This window comes from Amphiprion ocellaris, chromosome 16 (genome assembly GCF_022539595.1).
Source record: "Amphiprion ocellaris isolate individual 3 ecotype Okinawa chromosome 16, ASM2253959v1, whole genome shotgun sequence".
Lineage (NCBI taxonomy): Eukaryota > Metazoa > Chordata > Actinopteri > Pomacentridae > Amphiprion > Amphiprion ocellaris.
In genome coordinates, this window is record NC_072781.1 from 10,155,908 (window position 1) to 10,176,196 (window position 20,289).

A 20,289-nucleotide genomic window follows, 5' to 3' on the forward strand; every position below is an offset into this window, starting at 1 on the left:
TTCTAGGTCATCCAGATAGTGCTTTATCCAAATGCTAAAACTGAAGCTATTTTTCAGGTTTCAGCTTTGTCCCTTACACAGTTAACACAATCTTTTTTCAAACTATTTATCTGTATTCTAAATACACAATTCAAAGATTTTAGACAAACTGAAATCAGTTTTTTTTATTTAAAAACAACAAAAATATAAACCACACTACACTTTTAAAAAGCCTATTTTCTCCTTTGTACAGATACATTTTAGTGTTGAACAAGCATTTTTAAAAATGGCCACATGTGTACAATCATCACAAAGACACGGAGATAAATTCATTTGACAAAAAAACAAAAACAAAATCAGGTTTCAGAAATGTTCCTATTCCTGGGGAAAGCATGTCAACCTGTTTTCAGTCAAACAGCATCTGATATGCAAACTCATCTATAAGCATTTAAAGGGAGCTCACCCCAAGCCAAAATAACTCCTATCTATTTTGGTCTGAATCTACACAACAAATAGTTGAATAAACAAATCCCTCTCTGCTGTGCAGCTCCATAAGAGCAAAATACATCCAAAAAACATTTTAAAAAATTATTCCTTGGACTATGAAGGAATGTAGTGCTGGTTCTTTTTTTTCCCTGGTTGGCAAAATCAGCACAAACACAAAACAACACGTAAAAAACAAATAACAACTGACCAGCTAGAAAACAACTGAAAGACTTGGATTAAGCTACACATTAGTCATTGAGTTCACCCCTAAATAGTCATTATTTATTTTATAAGTGAATAGATCTCTATCACAAATCTACACCAAGTGTTTTGGCATAAAATCTGGCTGTATATTTTGTAGTTTGATATGTACTCTGCATTAAATAAGCAATTCCAAACAGTACTTGGGCCGTGTAGGTTGTGCTGATATGAAGCATTGGCAAAATGCAAACCATCATCGCCTTAATCGACTGTATAATATATGCAAAATAGATAGCTGTACAATAAATCATTCACAAAAACAAAATTTAGCTTTTTTTTCCTCCTTACATTTTGTTTCGATAAAGTAACTTAATCCCATCATTATTAACATCACGCCTGAGGTACCGTTAGCACGTCCTTCATGATGTGTGACTCCGTTCAAGCTCGTCCAGTCAAAGGAAATAATAGTAAACAGAGAAATGTGCAGCAGGATTTGTCCAAGATTTTTCTTTCTTTCGTTTCAATGTAGGATATAACGGCCTTGACAGCAGCAGCATGGTCACACAGCATATCTGCCAACACTAAATACTGAAATGATTATTTTTTTCAGTACAAAAGGTCTCCACCCCCACAAGCCTCATAATACAATTTTAGCTTCATAGTAGCATAACAGGCTGTTTCTGTGACTTACTGTACTGACTTTGCTTGTTTGAAAATCATTAGATGCTAGAATTTATACTGAATATTAAACTGAAGCTTTGTTCTCAGTTTGATTTTGTCGTTCCATAAACCTGCAGCATGCTTAGTGTGCATGATGTTGGGCTGTGGACAAATACAGTCCCTAAAAATGAAAAAGGCACAAAATAAAATGAAAAAAAAAGCCAGAATTGTTCTATAAAAGGTATTTTGTGGCTCAATATATCCTCTGCAGCAGAGAAAACACTAATGATTACTGAATACAATCTGACAGAGAGAAAAGACCCTTTCTAATCTGAAATATCTTCTATAACTTTCCATAGCTTGTATACCTCCTTTATTGGTATGTGCAATGGAATGGATAAAAAGTGGGCAACAGGATTTAGAAAGGTACCTAATGAGAAAAGATGACCTCTTGAAAACAGGAGTGTTGACAGATATGTTTGGTAGACTGCCCCAGCTGCAGGACAGAGAGGGAAACTGTAGTTTGTACACATAACTCCGTCTTCAGTCAGCATGAAGTCCACCGGAACCGCCATGTGTTTTTACAAGGCGTCATGCTCAGGGGAGAAGAGAGCTGCCAGGCCCAATGCTTCACTGCTCTGTACCAAATCCTTGTCTGGCTTGGGCTTTTTAAAGAGCGATGGAAGATTCCGGATATGAACCTCCTTCCTGAACTGCTGGCACAGAGCTTTCTGTTGGCAGGGGACAGAGAGAGGAGAGGTTAAACAGAGCTATCCAAGACCTACAAGAAAGAATTTCATTAGATTGTACAGCCCGGTTGAGCTGCTGCACAGAAGATTTACAACACAGCCAGAATCACACTGCTGAGTAATGACTTGTACTATTAGGCCAATATCTCTGGTCACTTCTGATGAAGCACATGGGGACATACTGGAGATGCACTGCTCTCTAGTGGCTAAATGTGGCATTACCCCAACAGTTCCTGCAATGAGCTTCTTGAACTGGTCTTTTCGCTTCTTCTCTCCAAGCTTCTGGGCCTTGGGGTCCATGAGTCTCTTATCATACTGGTCCAGAGCATCCACACTGATGTTTGGGATCTGGGTCATCACTGTTCTCAGCTCTATGTAGCGAGGCCGCTAACAAAGAGGGACAGACAGATCGTTGCACAGAGAGATTAGAAGTGATGCATTCTATACCAATGCCAGACATTGGTAAACAGTTGGGGCCAATAACCAATATTTGGCGCTGATATACAAAAAATGTAATGTTTTAACAGCATGTGATAGCAGAGAACCTTTCATTCATATTTAGGCTTCTTCATTAATAATATGGGTGATTATAACTGGATGTGTGAATTCTATTTATGTGGGATCGACTGATCAATTTGTCTTACAGTTCTCTGATTTTCTTCTCTATTTCCTTAATCTTTCACTGTTCACTGTGTCACTTTTATTGCCCACTGAAGTCCACATCTTCAAGCATTATTAAAAATTATTTTGCAGAGTAATTTGTGGCTGCCTGCTAAGTTAGCCGCTAGCATTGTGGCTAATTTCCTAGTATGTGGCACCATCTTGCGTGTCTTTTTCAGTATTTACCGTCTCTGATTGAGAGACATTTCTAAGACCACAGAGTGACTGAAGACAGAGAGAGGAGGCTGCATCAGACCTGAAGTAGTGCATTTAATTTATCAATAATATGTCAGTAAAAATGCTCATAATCAGAAAAATGCCAAACATCAGCCACGATATTCAGCCAGACCTGGTATTAACCCCCCCCAAAATAAAAAAAATTTAAAAAATCACATGAAAGGAAAATGTGTTTTCTCCTTAAGCTAGTACAATATGACCACAGCAATTTAATCAGAAACTACTCTGATAATCAGTCAGTTATTTAAAGTTATTTATGATGCAAGTATCTCAAATCTTCATTGATTGTAGCTTTTTCTGCTTTTCTTTGTTTTAGATGACAGTTAACTCAAAGTTGGCGAAAACATGCAATATGATTTTCACTATTTTCTGACTTTTTGTAGATTGATTAAGATTCATCAGTGATGGAAACAGTTAGTTGAAGTAAAAAGAGATGTCTATGCATTTCACTTATGAGGTCAAATGGACAAACAGACAGGAATAAAGAGCAGATACAGCAGAGATCACTGCCATTAGCCTCACCAGGTTCTCATAGATGAGCATCGCCAGCTGACAGAGGGTGGAGTTACAGACCTCATGCTGCCCATGAACCTGAAGGCCTCTCAGAACGCTGGTATAGAACCATGAGACTGCTTCAGGAAGGAGATTACCACCTACGACCTGGAAAAATAGAGCAGAAGCAGAAGGAACACATTAGAAATATGCAGATGAGATAGTTTTTACAGCCCTTTTCAAGTCACATATAGTGAGGATCCATTAAAACAAAACAAAAGCCTTAGTGGTCAGAGAGGTGCCAGAGTCTAAATGAAATTGCATGTAAAGAATATACACAACCAGCCCCATACTTATTTCTACAACAGAATTAGGCAAACCGAGTGTGATCTCATGAGGGTCACAAATATCTGAGTTAAGTGCATTACTTCATGAACTTCCAAGAGGGTTTAGGTAACAAAACTTTCCAACTGTATCCACAAAAATTGGTATTTAAAGTCTGCTTGCTATTTATACTTTCTTAATGTCCAACAAAGCCCATTAAAAGACCAAAAGTAACAATAACGATATTAAGCCAACAAGTGCTTGCTGTATATCCAGAGTCTGAAGGAGCTCAGTCCTCTGTGTCGCAGATCTTCACTGTTGCCTAAAGACAGTTTAAAACACATCACTGAGCCACAGTGTTGCACAACAAAGGCTCCTTCATTACAATGAGCAGGGGCACTACGGTTTATTTTTAGTCTATTCCACATACACACCCTGTTGCTGAGCAAGAGCACCAAATCTGGGGCTTAAAGTAGTTCCCAGCAGTTGCAATACTCACTTCTGTTTGAGTAACATTTTGTAAAATCTCCTGTGCTTAGCTGTTTCTGGAAATTATGTGCCCTTTTTTCCCTCAGTGGTAACAGAAGGATTTGGTGTGGAAAGCTAAAAACAGGATAGAGAAGTGTTGCACTGTTGCTTTTGGTCTTTTCATGGGATTTATGGACAGTGACAAAAATGTAAAGCAGACCCAGCCAATGTGAATGTAACATGAAAGCATAAAAAAAAAGATGCAGGTTTATGTTGACATGTTGCATTATGTGCACTTACCGGTCGCAGGAGGGTCCAGCAGACGACGGAAGCACTGCGATGACAGTTTGTGGTGTCCTTCCATGACAGCAAGGTGAAGGACAGGGTCAACAGGGACATGTAGATGGTCTGTGAGGGGAAAAAAAGGGGTGAAACTTTTAATGAAGAATTTGCCGAGCTAAGGGTACTTTTATTGATACTCCTTACTGGTCCGGTACTTTAATGGTATTCTTATCGGTACTTTTTGATTGCTTTTGTTTTTAAAGACAAAAAACTAAACAAATTAAGATCAGAATAAAGATTTCTCATACATACTGTACTTATATTAAAATTCCTATAGATACTAATCTAATCAGAGCACTGTGGACAGTGTCAAAGGTTTAACGGTTTCATTGATCTGTCCAGCATTATATCAGAACTAATAGCTCCACCTTGAACCAATATTAAATAAATATCAGTAGACTGTACTGATAAAATCCATTTCATTTTTCACTTTTGAGTGTAAAACTAATGCAGGACTTTGACAGTAATTTTACTGTGACTTTAAAAGTTTAGTGAAGAAAACAGTTGAACATTCAGTTGGAGCACAGCTGAAAATAAAGTAAGACAGAGTTTGTCTGTAGACTACAAATCATAAATCCTGTTGATCTGTGCTCTGAAAGTGAAACTAAAATTCTGAACAACAGTTCAGGTGATGCTCTGAATTTCAGACCGAATCAATGAACGCAGCCACAGTAAAACAAAGGACTGGAGAACACTTACTTTTAATCATTAGCTAATGTTTGTATAATTTCATTATCTGTGCTTGGGCTGCTAGCAAACATAATTTATCTGGTTAGTGAGGGATGAACTACAAGCTCTGCAGTCAAACGTTGCTCCGTCTGTACGTGATGAATATTACTCAAAGTTTCAATAGATTGTTTCTGCTCCGAGATGCAAACAACTTGTGGTAACGAACATTTTCTGCATCAGTTGTAGTGAGGTTTAGTCAGACTACTGAACATTTGTCTTCTGTGTGCTGCACAGAGCTGCAGGTGAGTGATGGAGCTGCTCCGCCCCTCAGACACCAGGTGTACTGTGTGTCGGAGCTATAGACTCTGACACACCGAACACCCTTTAGGACTTGGAAAGCAAAAGCATATCATACAAACATACACATCAGACACGTGTCTTCCAGTGATGAGCTAGAATGTGCAACACAACGTTCTTCGTACTTTCCTAAAGTACCGTTAGCAGAACCATTAATGTTTGAGCTTATCGACCATCCTGTATTTAAAAATCTCGTCCTGGGGCTCGGTAGTGATCCCTTGCTGTGCTGTTCTCTGAATGTTATGTGATGTGTCTGAGGCTCACCTCATGTTTCATCAGGCATTTTCCCAGCTCTGTTAGCTCCGCAGTGGGCTGCGCTGGAGACGTCGTCTGCACAGAATCCATCATCATGTCTTCTTCTGTGAGAGCACATTTCAAGCAAAATGTTAAGAATCTTATCAGACTAAAAACAAACAAAAATTAGTGTGCTGATTCAACTTTACCCAGTTGGACTCTTACCATCCATTTCCTCCTTATTTGCTGCAGGTTCAGGCACTTTTCTGGAAATACAGCTCACGGCTACGAGAGAGGAAATGAAGTATTGTGAACCTGTAATAACTCAACTCCACACTTTATCTCCAGTCTTGGAGTAAAAGCTGATCAGGCAGTTGTGTGCTACATGCTGAAAATCTCACACCTCATATTTCTTCTTGCCCCCTCAATATTGAACATCAAAACACCCCTCAGCAGACATTGTATTGGCTATTTTCATTTGAGTGTGAACAATAGAGGTCTGATCCTTTACTGGTCACTTTTAAAGAAAACATATCCATCTAACATAACCGGATAAGCAACTGAACCCACTGCAGCTGATTGAAAAATTGTAGTGTCCTGTTTGGATGCTTGCCTTGCGAAAATTCTGACAATAAAGTGCAGTCCAATCAAATTAATGGCACCGTTTCCCTAACCACTATTTTTCTAAACTCAGGCATGAAGTTGTCAATCGCTCAAAACAAATCCTACCAGAAGGAAAACGGTTCTCTACCACAAGATGTAGCATCTCAGCTCTATCCAGGAATTATGGCTGATATATGCACTTTCCAAGTGTGTTCTGAAACCACTTTCAGATTGTATAGCTGGCAGAAACCCAACTCACCATGTGACTAAAGTGCATTAGCAGGATTAGTAGGCCCTGGGCTGCACTTTACAGTCAGTTTATACAGGGACATTATATTGCTATCATAAAACAACTGTAATTGTAATAAATATAATTCACATTTGCAATAAATTTTCTCTTTGATCACTATGTTTGCCAACAAATGCAAAATGTCTGCAACATAGTGATTAATCCAGTGCTAGTTTACTCACTTCTTTCACTGTTAAACCCTCAACTCCATCTTATTTTTAAAAAAATCACCTGTTTACACTGGAGGACAAATGTGATAAATACTTTTAGGTAACATTTTTTAAAACAATGTGTGCATTTATTTGATGCAGATACATTATAAAAGCAGAGAACTGTCACTTAGCTCCATGTACTAATTTATTATATTATTTATTATAAGGTTAAGCCACTTCACTCACTCACTCATAAATGCACAGATGTCTGGTTCTTTACTGATATGCTGTTGCAGGACTATAAGTTTTTCCTGTTCTGTGTAGTGGTGTCTGTTGGGAGGAGCACATTATGAAGGTAACCCGACTCTGTATGTTTATTTTAGTTTGTCACCCATCTGTACATGCTATACTTATATATGTGACTGCAAGTGGGAGCTGTAACCATAAACACCGATACTTACTGAGCAGATCCAGCACCTCCCTGGTTAGCAGGCGAACTAGAAGTTCCTCCAACATCTCCTGTGTTACCTGGCTCTCCTGACAGACCACCTCCTCCTCATCCTCACCGCTAAAAAGAGAAGTACACAAATCTAATTTGTATCTTAAGATGTAGTTCACCTTAAAGAAATCCGAACAGTGTCAATCAAGCTTTGTTTTTGCATTTACCCTCTGAACCCCAAAACCCTTTTGAAACGAAAAGAAAAAACCTGAAGCCACAAACCGTACAGAAACAATAGTCAGATTTTCAGTCTTTGAACTATTCATCTGTGACATGGAGTTCCATCTTCAAAATCATCCAAATCTAAGCGGAAAATTATGATATTTAACTAAAATTATTTTGTTTTCCACATCTCAATTAAATACTGCAGAAACCAGATTCTGTAAAAGAATAAAAACAAAAAAATTCTGCACAACAAAGAAGCTGTGACTGACTCAGCTGTAACCAGTCATGTGACAAAAATTCAGTGACTGTATGGGTGAACTGCAGGCTGTGTTGATATAAAGCAGATTGGAGACAGTGGAAACAAATTAAAAATCTAAGTAGTTTATACATAAATATTTATATATAAATGAAAAAATATTGTTGATTCTAAGTTATTTTAAATACAAAGCACATTAAAATGAACGGTTGCTTTCATATAAAAGATTGCAGTTCTTACGTGAAACGCAAATTGTATTTGGGGTATTAGTGTGTGATTTCCATTATTCATACTTGAGTGTTCAATCAGTATGAAGGAATATACACAGTAACATTAAAAACATTACACCATGCTTACTTAATAGATGTCCTCTGGTTGATGACCTGCCACCTGACGTTGAGTCTCTGTAGTAAAAAGCAGAAGCAAGGCCATGACAATCAGCAACAAAAGCAATCATGGGTGAGCGAATAAAGTGTGGCTAATTCTGAGATTAATGATACAGAACAGGAAGTGCGGAGCTCCTCACCTGCATCATGTAGGCGAACAGAGGGCCCAGCAGAGGGCAGAGTAGACTCTCATAGTACTCCTGAGGACATGATAGCACCAACTGCCTCAGAAACAGACGTACACTTGTCAAGGAAATTCAGCGTTACCGAAGCATGATTCGAAACGAGTGTAGCAAAAAAACCTTCTACAAAAATGTGCGACACCAAACTGCTGACAGAAGCATGGCAACGGAAAAACCTGGTAAATCAAATGAAGCAAAAGCAAATAAGGATATGAATCATCGTGCGAAGTCTGTGGTCAGGCACGTGGTCGAGGGAGACAAAAGCAGAGCCAGCTATTCCTTCAGCCAACCGCTCAATGGTGTAGAATTCCTGCTGCAGGGACAAACCTGCATTTCCCAAGATTTGGAAGCTACCGTAGTAAAGAGGACAGAGATGCAAGTGATATTTAATGTGCAGCAGCATATACGACAGAAACAAAAAATCGGTTTGGGATCACTACAACAACGCAGTTCTCACCAGTTCTCATATACTGAGGTGAAAAATCCCTGCATGCGCTCCAGGCTGCTTCTGTACACAGGTGAGACATAAATATCCAGAGAATGCTGAGAGAGACCTGCAGAAAACACATGTTGAGAAGGTTTAATCACAATCTTTTCACATGATGGCTCACTACGGAGCAAAACGCTTTTGAAGAAAGAAACCTTCTCTTACCAAGAACCACATTCTTCTCTGCATCCATCACCTCGTGGGCTCTGGAGAAGGTCTCACTCAGGCGAGACATGTTCTCTGGCATGAACAGACTGTGGTGAGTCCTGCAGTGAGGAGCAAACAAAAGAGATTGGTCACAGGTGAGTGTTTTGGATTAGGAAAATGGCCGAAACAATGGTTTCTGACATAAAAATGCGTACCTGATTAGAGCCAATAGATTGGGCAGCAGGACATGGAACTGGGCGGTGCAGGGGTTTCTATAGATGGGAGCTCCAGCAGGGGAGTAGCCCACCACAAAGCCACCAGCCTTGGCTTCCTCCAGATCTGCAGGCCAGTGTGCCCGCTTCACCACCGCCAACATGGCATACAAACAGAAACACAGCTAGAGGAAGATCAAGAAAGAGAGAGAAACTGTTACTGTAGCTGACTCCAAGCCAATTTTGATCTATTCTTGTGGAATAGCTCCGTAGAACACCACACTGGTCGTGAGTGGAGCATCTTAGCAAATATTTAACAGAGCGGCGTGAAATTTCTCATGTCGTGTCAACAGGTAAACATTTTTAATGTGTCCAATATTGTGATTTATGATCAAACACCTGCAAGACAAATATTTTAGCATATTGTCACTTTAAACTTAGATCCTGAACATTATAAACCAACATGTTAGCAATCTAACATTGGGATTGAGTTCCAAGCACCAAAGCATTCATTTACTGTCTCACACAGCTGTTAGAATGGTGCTAAGATTTTAGCCCCTCTGTATCTTGCAGGGTCTGGGCATTCTGTCAACATTATACATTTTCTTTTCTTTTTCTTAAATTGTCTAAAACGTCCTTATACATACTGAAGCTGGGCTCACACTACAGGAGTTTCAACAGATTTGGAAACTGGGTTGCATCATGCACATGAGGGGAAACTTCCCAAATATTCTTACTTTCAATCTCAGCCATGTGCACACTACACTAAAGATATTATCATGCCAGAGGGAGCACACAGGAAACAGAGCATCACCTCACATGAGCTCGTGTGGAAGCAGACAGAATGAAGTCTATGTGAGACAATTTGCAGTGGAAAAAAAAACAACAAAAAAGCAGAAGGCTAAATGAGTCTGGATAATTAAATGGTTGGAAGGGTGTTGTCAACAGGATTTGTCTATTCTTCACTGAAAACTCAAGCTGAGATTTTAAGTATCAGTTTTATTATCTGCAGCTAATGTTAGCCTCAAGGACTAGAATGTTTAGCATTGCTTGGCAACAGTGTCTGCTGCCGCTGGTACTTCTGAAATAATCTGATCCGCAAGTCATCTGGGACGAGCATTGGGTCAGAGCAAGCCACAACAGTTTTTCCTCAGATTGTTGGTAGGGGTGAAATGGGAGTAAATAATCAACAAAACTCCTGTAGTAGGAACTCAGCCAAAAATCATCATCTATACACTTACTCGTCCCCTATTAAGGCTCACTGTATCTGTGTCAGTACTTTGCGACTCTGTGACCACCTGATCAGCTCCAACAAAGGACAGGAAGGCAACAGGATCCCATAGGGCACTGAAACACAAGAAGAGAGAAGGCAATTATTTGTCATGACATTAAATCTTATCATGTGCAATTTAAAGGAAATGGAAAGAATTCAAAACGCACAGTCTCATCTCATCTGAGGTCCAATCTGCGACCACTGAGGCCATCAGTTCATCTATAAAGGCCTTCTGCTTAGCAAAGTCTTTGAACTGGTTACTGATGAGCACCAGAGCCTCCATCAGTGAAAACTTCTCCATGTGAGTCAACGAGGCCTCGCTCGAAAACAGCTTCTTCACGTGATTGTAAAACATGTCGAAACAAGGCTGTAGGAGAAAAATATATAATAAAACAGTCAAAACCGTCGTCATGATTTTTCATCAGCATGGTGTACTTCAAGTTAAATTTTTTTTCAGCTCTATGTAATGTTTTACTTTAACTGGGATAGAAAGACTATTACCAAGATGAACTGTGGATAATCCCGGCAAATTTTTATGATGGAGGAAGAGGCGTGTCTCCTGACGTTTTTCACAGCTCGAGTCCGAGGCACCTGAAGATGTCAGGAGGAGGATATTTTTTCCTTTGATCTTGAATTTGAAAGACAGGGTGAAAATGCCCATATCTGGCTGTGTGAAGGCAACTTACCTTGTTCTCCTGATTAACTTCAAATGTGATGGCTTTAAACAGCTGTAGTGAGAAAACAACAGCTATTCTGAGGTCATTGCCACCCAGAAGAAAAAGAAGTGTTCTGAAGAACATTTTAAAACTTGGTGCTGGAGCTTATAAAACAAGCTAAATTATGTCACAAGGTCAATTTCTTTTGTTATTGAGTTTGAAAACACATATAAACTACATTTAGAAGGTAAGTAACATTATTATCTTTTGATTTATAATATAATTCAAGCTATTGCCACCATCTCACACACTAATAAACAAATTCTTATTATTCACATTATGCATTTTGCATGTCAGTAGCTAGTAACAATAATATATGTGCAGTAGATACACCTAAATATTATGTAGTAATGAATAACAACTCAGCTGACCTTGTAGAGAACCTGCGGGATGAGCTGTGGTCTGTGTATGGCAAATGGGAAGAGGGCCGAGACGTTAGTGAGCACACAGGACAAGATGAGCGGATCTTTGCTGTCGTAGTTCAGCACAGCCTGCAGCAGCTCCATGCTCTCATCTATGGGCAACTTCTACATAGTTTCAAGAAGAGTGAGGCAAACCTTCATGTTAGTATAACTACAATCAGTGTTTTTTTTTTTTGTTTTTTTTTACACAGTATTTCTGTTCTCTAACTAAAAACTGACTTCATTACCTCCTCTTCTAGATTTTTTAAGATCTGTGAGACTACGCACTCCATAAAGACAGTCATCGCATCCCACTGGACCACTGATGGAGACAGGAGGGAACACAGGCCCTCTGCAGTCTTAGCTACAGAAGAGGAAAGTGAGAAGTAAAAAGTTCACTCACTGCATATAAAATCTCATGATCACTGACTTGAATGAAACTTTTGATTTTGTCCTTCAAGTGAATCATATGAAATGTTCAAAAAACACTCACTTCTGCAAATGACATTATCAAAATGAGTCATACCCAAATTTGCTGCAGATCTCTCTCATCTCACCAATTGTGACTCTTTCCAAGCCCAAATAATTCCCACAATTCTGCTGGTTTTACATGTTAAATTAACCAAATCCACCACAAATGTGAATAAACCAAAACACATCTGAGAAGACTGATCAATTTCCCTCTGTGACACTGTGTCAGCATGTCAAGATTGTAAGAGCAAACACTTACATGTGACGTCTCCAGCATCAACTGGGCTGGCGATCTGATATTGTAACCACTCTGCTGCTATCTGGAAAGCCTCTAGAGGAACAATGCGACACGCACTCCTCAAAACCACTCCCTGCTGCGCTCGGAAAGCTGCAAAGCATGAAAACATGCCATTAAAAATGCATGAAATACAATTGAACATTAACTGAAAGAAAACTGAGTCCAAAACACTTACAATTAAAGAAAGAGTTGAAGTCCTCGTCGCTGTCAAAGTCCACACGGGAGTACTCGCAGCTTGGGTTGTCGTCTCGTGACGGAAACCCACCCTGGAGAGACAAAGACAAAAGAAAAACACAACATTATTATCATTAATCGGTTTATTTAAAAAGGGACCATGAACAATATTAAACATAAATGTTGTCATATGATGTATTTCACCAGAGTTAGCTTTAAGCTATTTTTTTTTTATTTTAAAAAGAAACATATTTGAAAATAACATTTTCAAAGCTCAGAAGATGATGCTGATCTAAAAATCCTGCAATGGTGGTATTGCATTGATTTTTTTGTCCAGGATAAGTTTGTTTCTAAAGAGACTCCAGCAGTTGGATGACTGCCTGCCCAGCTTGTCTCCAACATATGATACAATATGATATGTGGAACAGGATCATAGCATGCATGAAGGTCTTTGCAGACCTCTTTTATCAGATTATATTTTTTATCAGGGTTTGATGTGTGACTTCAAATGTAGATTTGAATCCAGCACTATGCAGAGATATTACACTGAGTAACATCCTGTTTGGCTTCAATTCACAGCACGAATGACGTCAAATACACCAACATCTCACCTTGACTAGGTTGGTCATAGATACTCTGAGGTATTTGGTTGCCATCTCCACAACAACCGCATCTTTTGACAGAGTCTCATGTCTGAACAAAGCTCCCCATGTCGGCAGAGTGGTTGACTTTAGAAACTGCAGGAAAGATTACAAAAGATGGATTTTTTTCACTCTAATGCAGTCTTTCACAAAAGGATTCAGAGGAGAAGAATTGAAGTTTAAAAAAAAATGTGAAAAAAATCACTCATCTCACCTGACTGGAATGTGTAGTGAAGGCTAAAATGGCTTCCATGTATTTGCTTAAATTTGCAGGTATTTCCACCTCGACATCTGAACCCTATAGGAAGAACACATATCCAAGTGATTCATCAGATAAAGTCTAAAAAAAAACTTCTATGATTTTACATAATGTCTGTATGAGAACCAAACTGAGATAAAAGACAGTGTAAACACAAGAAATAACATGAGGCCAAATGAGGACAAGCTCACCACTAAAGAGCAGAGCTGGACCGACATAGCACACAGGACCTGACAGAGTCTCTTCAGGAAGATGTAGCGCCGCTCCACCACCTCCACTGCTCTGAAGGTACACATAGTAAGTTGCAGCCAGCTGTGCTGAATAAACTCGCATCTGTTTTGTGTCTCAGACAGGGTACATATATGACATTACTTACCGGGAGTCAGGGGATTTCTTACATATTGCTAGTCCATCTGCTGACCTGTAAACAGACACAAACCAATAAATAGCAGTAAAAATTATAAGCTGAAGCCTGTATAGAAGAATGATGGAGAGAAGCAGCTATACTCACTGTGCTGCAGAGAGGATGTAGTGAATGGCCACATCGTCGAACAGCAGCATGAACGGCTTCCTTTCATCCAGCTTGCCCTGTGGCAGAATGACAACGCACATGATTTGCTATTGTTACGTTAATCTTAGTTATTTGTCTACCTACAAAGACTTTTCTAGGTTGAACCTAAGCAAACCATAGCATTACTCATCTGAGCAACAGTTCCACAAATATTGACTGGTTTTACATCAACTTCCCAGTTATAACCTGGTTTTTGAGGTGTCGCATTTTTGTCTTTGCACATGTGAACATCTTTTCCCTATTTCAGAAACCAGATCATGCTAGCTGGAGTACTCAAGACAATAAAGGCTACTACTAAGTGTATACATGTTATCCCTGTTTGTGAGTGTTGCCGCCACCTACATGGGCTGGCATAACTTCAGCCAAGTGACGTAACAGAAACACAAACTGACTGGATTTCTGCTGGCTTGGGACTTTTATGAAGTGGCTCACAGCTTTGTGCACCACACTGAGAGAAAATTTTTGCCTGTGCTGCTGTGAACTAACAAGGATATTCCCCACAACTGTATCCGAAATTCAACTTTGTCACACAGCTGGCAATACAATGGCCTGCTCTCATGGGCATTTTGTTCACCCTTGGGGTCACTGAACTCCATCACAATGGCCCTATCCTACCAGATACACCTGTGTTCCTTCATCCATCACTGTCATGTCCTGCACAGTAGTGGCAGCGACAGCCTGACACCAGTAAAAAGGGACGACACGTTCATCCTTTCCTGTTGCTCTCGTCTTCCCTTTTTTGATCTGCAAAATTTCAGACTCAAAAATTAAAGCTATTAAAACCTTTGAATTAGTTGTGGCAACAGCTTCACAATTTTCTATTAGATTTTGCAGGATCTCTCAGAGCTGATATGTCTAAATGAGACAAGGGGCATGAATGTATACCTACCAACCCGATCAACATTACAGCTTTGGTGCTTATTAATATCTTCAGTGCATCAGCTTTATTGATGAAATTTGTGGAACTTATAGAACTCGAAAAACTGCAAAATCAAAAAGTTTGTCTAATATTTCAGAGAAGATGGCATCTTCTTTTAAACCTCTTAGCTCAGGAGTAATACGTTAAATAAACAGGTTATGAATTGAGGCACTTATTCTCCCTTGATTCAACTTCAACAAAGTATAATATTAGCTAATATGATATACCACACTGTACTCATTGTCATGCAAAGATAAAATATTAATTATCTCTTTATAACTGTCTGCCTTCTCAACACACGTTTTCCCTGCAACTCACCTTACGGCTCATAGCAATGAGCAAACACTCTGCTGCTTCCAGCTGCAGCTCCGGTTCACTCAGCAGCAAACACAACATCTCCAGCAGATGGCAGTTTCTGAACGTAATGTGCACCAGGGACACCCAGTCGATGTAGCCCGCGAGTGTATTCAGCGTAGCCACAGCGACTCGACAGTGAGCTCTGGCCTGCGCGTGGGAAATTGAAAAGAAAATTTTTTTTTAAAAAGAGGTGAGAGTAAACAACGACAAAAGAGCAACCAAAGTTTTTTGAGGTTAATTTTAGAACAAAGGTGTAGTGATGCTTTCCTCACCTGTAGTTCATGTCCAGGTATCGCTTTCTAGTTTTAAAAAAATAAATAAATAAAAACCAGACAAGTGTTAAAAGTCACTTTACTGTAAAATTTTCATTTTTAGTAATTAAATAATAATAATGTTAAGACCACACTGACCTGTTTCCGATAGTCTTCGATATTAATATGCAGAATAGCTATCATGAAACTGAAAATGTTTTCCATCTTCTGGGTGAGCATGTGCTGGATGTCTCTGCGTCGCTGACTGGGCAACGTCTGAAAAGTGATCACATCCTCCGCCAGCCTCAAAAGGATCAACATGACCAGCTCTGTTTGTGCCTCCTGTGATGGGCACAGGTGAAACTCGGTAAACATTATTCATTTACATCTAGCTTAAAACATGTGTAACTACAGTTTTAAAAGAAGGGCCTTTACTTTGAAAATCTTCGTGCACTGATAAAATAATGAAGCGGAACAATAATGAAGTTCGTCAGGGTCATAGTTAAAAGATGATGATATCTACAAATGGCAAACTTTACATGATGAAGTCACATGAAAATGAATATGACTAATCCTCACCTAATACTTATTTGCATGCGAGTTGTTACATAATCCTATTCAAAATGATTCCATGCTGCTGGCTAAGGAAACAAGTGATATGCAGTTATGAAACACAGTATAAGTTCCTCACCCCCTGGCTAGTGAGAGCCTCCATCTCCGTCAGCATGTCGGGCCAATTTTGAGGCCACTCTCTCTTTATCATTTCCACTACGATTCGTGACAGGGCATCTTTGATGTGGCTCTCCTCCTCCAGGATTGTACGAGTACCCTAAAAAACAAAAACAGTAACAAGAATCAGATAAATGTCTATAACTGTATCTTTAAAGGTCTCATTTTGTGTTTCTAATACAAATCTTTCAATTTTCTGCTTAAACACTGCAAAGGAGGATGATTCCACCATGACTGTACAACCCCTGGCTTAAGCCATGTCATAAACAGCTGATTTCAGTGTCTGTAGATGAGCTGTTGCTGTCTAGGCACCCTTCAGGAAGAAAACTCTCTCTGCTCCCTGATTGACAGCATGGAGCAAAACAGAGTGGATGAGACCAGGTCTTTGTATCACTTCTACCTTTCTCTCTCAGGGGTGATTTTACATGGAAATATCACTGGATTTGATACATAGCTCTTGTTAACTTGTATTTTAGTGTTGCAGAGCAGCAGGTGAGGAAAATTTTCTGAATTAGCAGCTTCTATACAGTCTAAATGGGCTGTGTTACAGTCACTATTTTATACTTGTTTCGCTGTCTGACAATGAAAATAGAGAAATATGTAAATGAGAACAACTTTAATGGGAACTGGGTCGCATCATAATACAATACATGTTTGCACAGAGAGCAGGAGAAAAGGAAATAGATGTCACCACTGGCTAAGTTTTGGGTGCACAAAAACACAACAAGAGACATGGAAACACATTAACCTCCACCGAGACTTTGTTTACTGATTTCAACTCAGTCATAAAGTGTCCACCATTTATGAATGTGCCTCAGCATTACAGTTTCCACAGAGCTCTGATCTGTGGGCATGTGATCAAAGCTAATAGTAATGTTAGCCACTTTAGCAAGGCAATGTGCTAAGGATTTTTCTATTGTTGTTGTTTATTTGCCATCAGTACTAAAAGTAACCTACTGGATCATTAAATTCTCAGATGCTGAGAGCCCATAAAGACTTGTGTTCACATTTGGTACCAACAGCAGAACATTTAGCATGCTGTACTCGTGACAGAGACATTTAAGAGTTAGTAAATGCAGCACTGGAAAATAAACAAACCCGGTGGACTGTGGGGCAGCTGCTTTTTCAGAATGGATTATCTTGCAAGCGCCGGTGAGACAGTGAGGAGACAGGATTATGCAAAGTTTGAGGTAGATGACTAATGGTTCCTCAGCTGGTACATAACAATTCAGTTATATTCTTACTGGCTTGTAAAGTGGGGAGGCCATCTAGCTAATGGGGGCTTGAGGAATGGCAAAAGCCTTCATATCTTAACAGCTTCAGTTTGCACCTCCAAGTCTATAGCAAAATGACAAAAATAGCACTTTATTTTCAACATGTGGAGCCTTCCAGTTTGATTTTAACCATAAGATAGATGCTACATCCTACTACTGTAACACTTACATTTGACAGCAGCTGCATGGCGCACTCCTTCAACTGGACTTTCTCTTGTTGCTGCATGTTGTTCCATCGGAATCTGCAAAAAAAAAAAAAAAAAAAAAAAAAGATATGCTTTGGGTCACATTTGGAGCTTTCATTATGCCATGTTTTGTAATATTGGATCCAGTTCGACTCACTTGATGACATGCTCCAGGATTTGCAAACCAAAGTGTCTGACTACAGCTGGCTGGGCTTTGTCAGCTAATTGTAAGCCGCATGGGACACACAAGGAGCTTGTCTCTTTAAACTCTTCACAAAACTGTTATGGAGAAAAAACATTGTTATTTTATGAACAACTTCCTCACCTAAACGGAACACTATAACAAAATTACGGTAAAATGAAGCTAATATTACCATGTAATGTGTCAGACAGCAACAGCTAACTCGCAAACATTACAATAAATACCTGAATAGCATAAAGCTAACCTACCAACTAGCCTTTCCAGGTTAAGATACTTTTGCCTTTAGCAACATAACATTCGTTTGCGTTGTTAAACCAACATGTCTTCAACAATCCTCCGCAGTTTATCAGTGTTAAACCAAATGTTAGCATGTGTATGAATGGATGAGTCGACAATGTCTGTGGTGGCTGAGGTTATGATCATGACATACCGGCTAGCTCGCAAACCATATGGCCATCATCACTGTAAATATAGCTAATGCTAACTGGCAAAGAGTGCGAGCGGTGCTGTTACTAAGACACCCCTGATAAACACTGACAGTTTCTTTAGCGACAACAGCCACGTTATTGTCCTACATTTACCACAGCACCCAACACACGACAAGCTCGGCTAACTAGCAGCTAGCTAGCCACCCATAACGATGCTACCTTTAGGGCCTCCAGTCGGTAAATTTGGCTAGTTTCTGCGTCCATCATCACATTCACAGCCTTTATAAGCTGCTCACACATGGCGGCCACCTGCTCAGCCATGGCTTCAGGTAGCGTCTCTCTGTGGACACGAAAGTGAGTAACTCCCTTATGCAAAACACCTGCAAGACTGAGAGCAGCGGACGAGCAGGGAGGTACCAACGTGCACAAGGTAATGTGCTACTTTTGCTGCTGCTGCTGCGAGCGAGTTTTGAACCTTTGACTCGCCGTTGAATTGGAATTCTGGGAGTTGTAGTCGAAACCAGGGTTTTTAAAGATCGTCTATATAGTGAAAGAGAAATCACTTCTAAATTTAAAAACGTGTCTAGGTTGAGAATCCCCAAAGTATCAATGGTGTACATTGTGAAATAAATTATCAAATAAACAGACAAGTAATTAAAAATGTTGTCATTCTTTTTTATACATATGATTAAACCTCAGCTCATTAGATTGTTATATGACCATTATATTTACAGAATGGAAATTAAATTTTAGTATAGATTAGATTATTTCAAAATAGCTAATTCAATAGCTTGGTTGATTATAATAATAGTGATGTTGTAGTCACCAGTTATTAACTTTCAGTCAATCCTATTATTTCACCATTTATTGGTTCATGATGCTGTATGTTTTTTTTCACATAACTGTTCATTTCATAATGCCAAATCTATTTTTCAATATAAAATGCTTTGCATTTATAAACAATGCTTCTTTTCTTGGTTAGGAAGTAGTTGTTTTGCTAAGTTGTATCATTCTTTGTTCCCGCCTGGAACACAGTCAAAAAGTATTCAGTCTCCATAAGATACAATTTGACATTACCCTTCTAAACGTCTGAAAGAATCCAGCTATAGGCTTTTTTCGAATGGTATAAATCTTTGGATTTTGATATGATTTGTCAACAAAAGACTTAAATACTGAACTCAGATATTTTTGACTGAAATTATGACAACCTAAACGACTTTGAATCACTATTAGTCATGGACAGATCAAACTGTTTAGTGCAGTAAAGTGCTTGTTCAAAGAGACTCTTTGACTCCATTAGTTTAAATATAATTTTACAGGATTATATTCTTAATTTTTAAATTAGTAGACAGTGCTGTGGGTTAATAACCTTAATAGTTCATTTAGTCAGATAAATTTGTCTAATAAAAAGTATTGTTGGGTTTTAACTTTAATATAAATTTGCTAGGTACATTTGTGAAATAAATAATATTGGGGGGATGGACGTCAATATGTAAATTTATGTAAATGTGTAACATTAATCTTATTTCTTGTCGGAAAGCACCTTGGGTCAATATTGGTTGTTTCAAATGTGCTATGTAAAAAACAGGACCCAATTAACCCTCTATTTGTCCACGTCTGTGCCTCAGGTTCTCACAAAGTTATTTGATTACACGCAAAATAATTTGGAAATATTAAAAACTGAAATATGGAAGTATTGTATTAAGATACACTTGACAAATGTATCAAGCAATTGCAGGAACTGTATGTAGCTACCATAGATGTGGAAACTTCACGCTAAACCCACACTTTAAGTAAGTAAAACTGTCAAAGATTGAACATAGCTTGTTTAAAGTACACATTTTCAGTTGTTGTTTAACTCATAAAAACTCACCTCTGTGTATTGAAGTTACATATTTAAAAGT

At 39.0% G+C, this 20,289-nt stretch overlaps 1 protein-coding gene across 1 annotated transcript; it reads right to left on the bottom strand.

The window, feature by feature from the left end:
* Window positions 1-149: 149 nt before the first annotated feature.
* On the bottom strand, window positions 150-18,846 carry LOC111564374 (exportin-5). Its single transcript, XM_023263896.3, has 33 exons — window positions 18,605-18,846; window positions 17,913-18,034; window positions 17,740-17,812; window positions 16,259-16,396; window positions 15,727-15,909; window positions 15,589-15,615; window positions 15,278-15,463; window positions 13,981-14,057; window positions 13,846-13,890; window positions 13,661-13,751; window positions 13,425-13,508; window positions 13,181-13,306; window positions 12,571-12,661; window positions 12,357-12,485; window positions 11,875-11,990; window positions 11,597-11,752; window positions 11,196-11,237; window positions 11,011-11,100; window positions 10,677-10,876; window positions 10,478-10,583; window positions 9,240-9,421; window positions 9,043-9,143; window positions 8,848-8,944; window positions 8,604-8,740; window positions 8,349-8,446; window positions 8,180-8,226; window positions 7,364-7,470; window positions 6,084-6,143; window positions 5,889-5,983; window positions 4,557-4,664; window positions 3,495-3,632; window positions 2,298-2,462; window positions 150-2,057 (listed from the first exon to the last, which is right to left on the bottom strand). Exons 1-33 carry the CDS (start codon window positions 18,704-18,706, stop codon window positions 1,908-1,910), a joined length of 3,669 nt encoding a protein of 1,222 aa, XP_023119664.2. The 5' UTR covers window positions 18,707-18,846; the 3' UTR covers window positions 150-1,907.
* Between the last annotated feature and the right edge of the window lie 1,443 nt (window positions 18,847-20,289).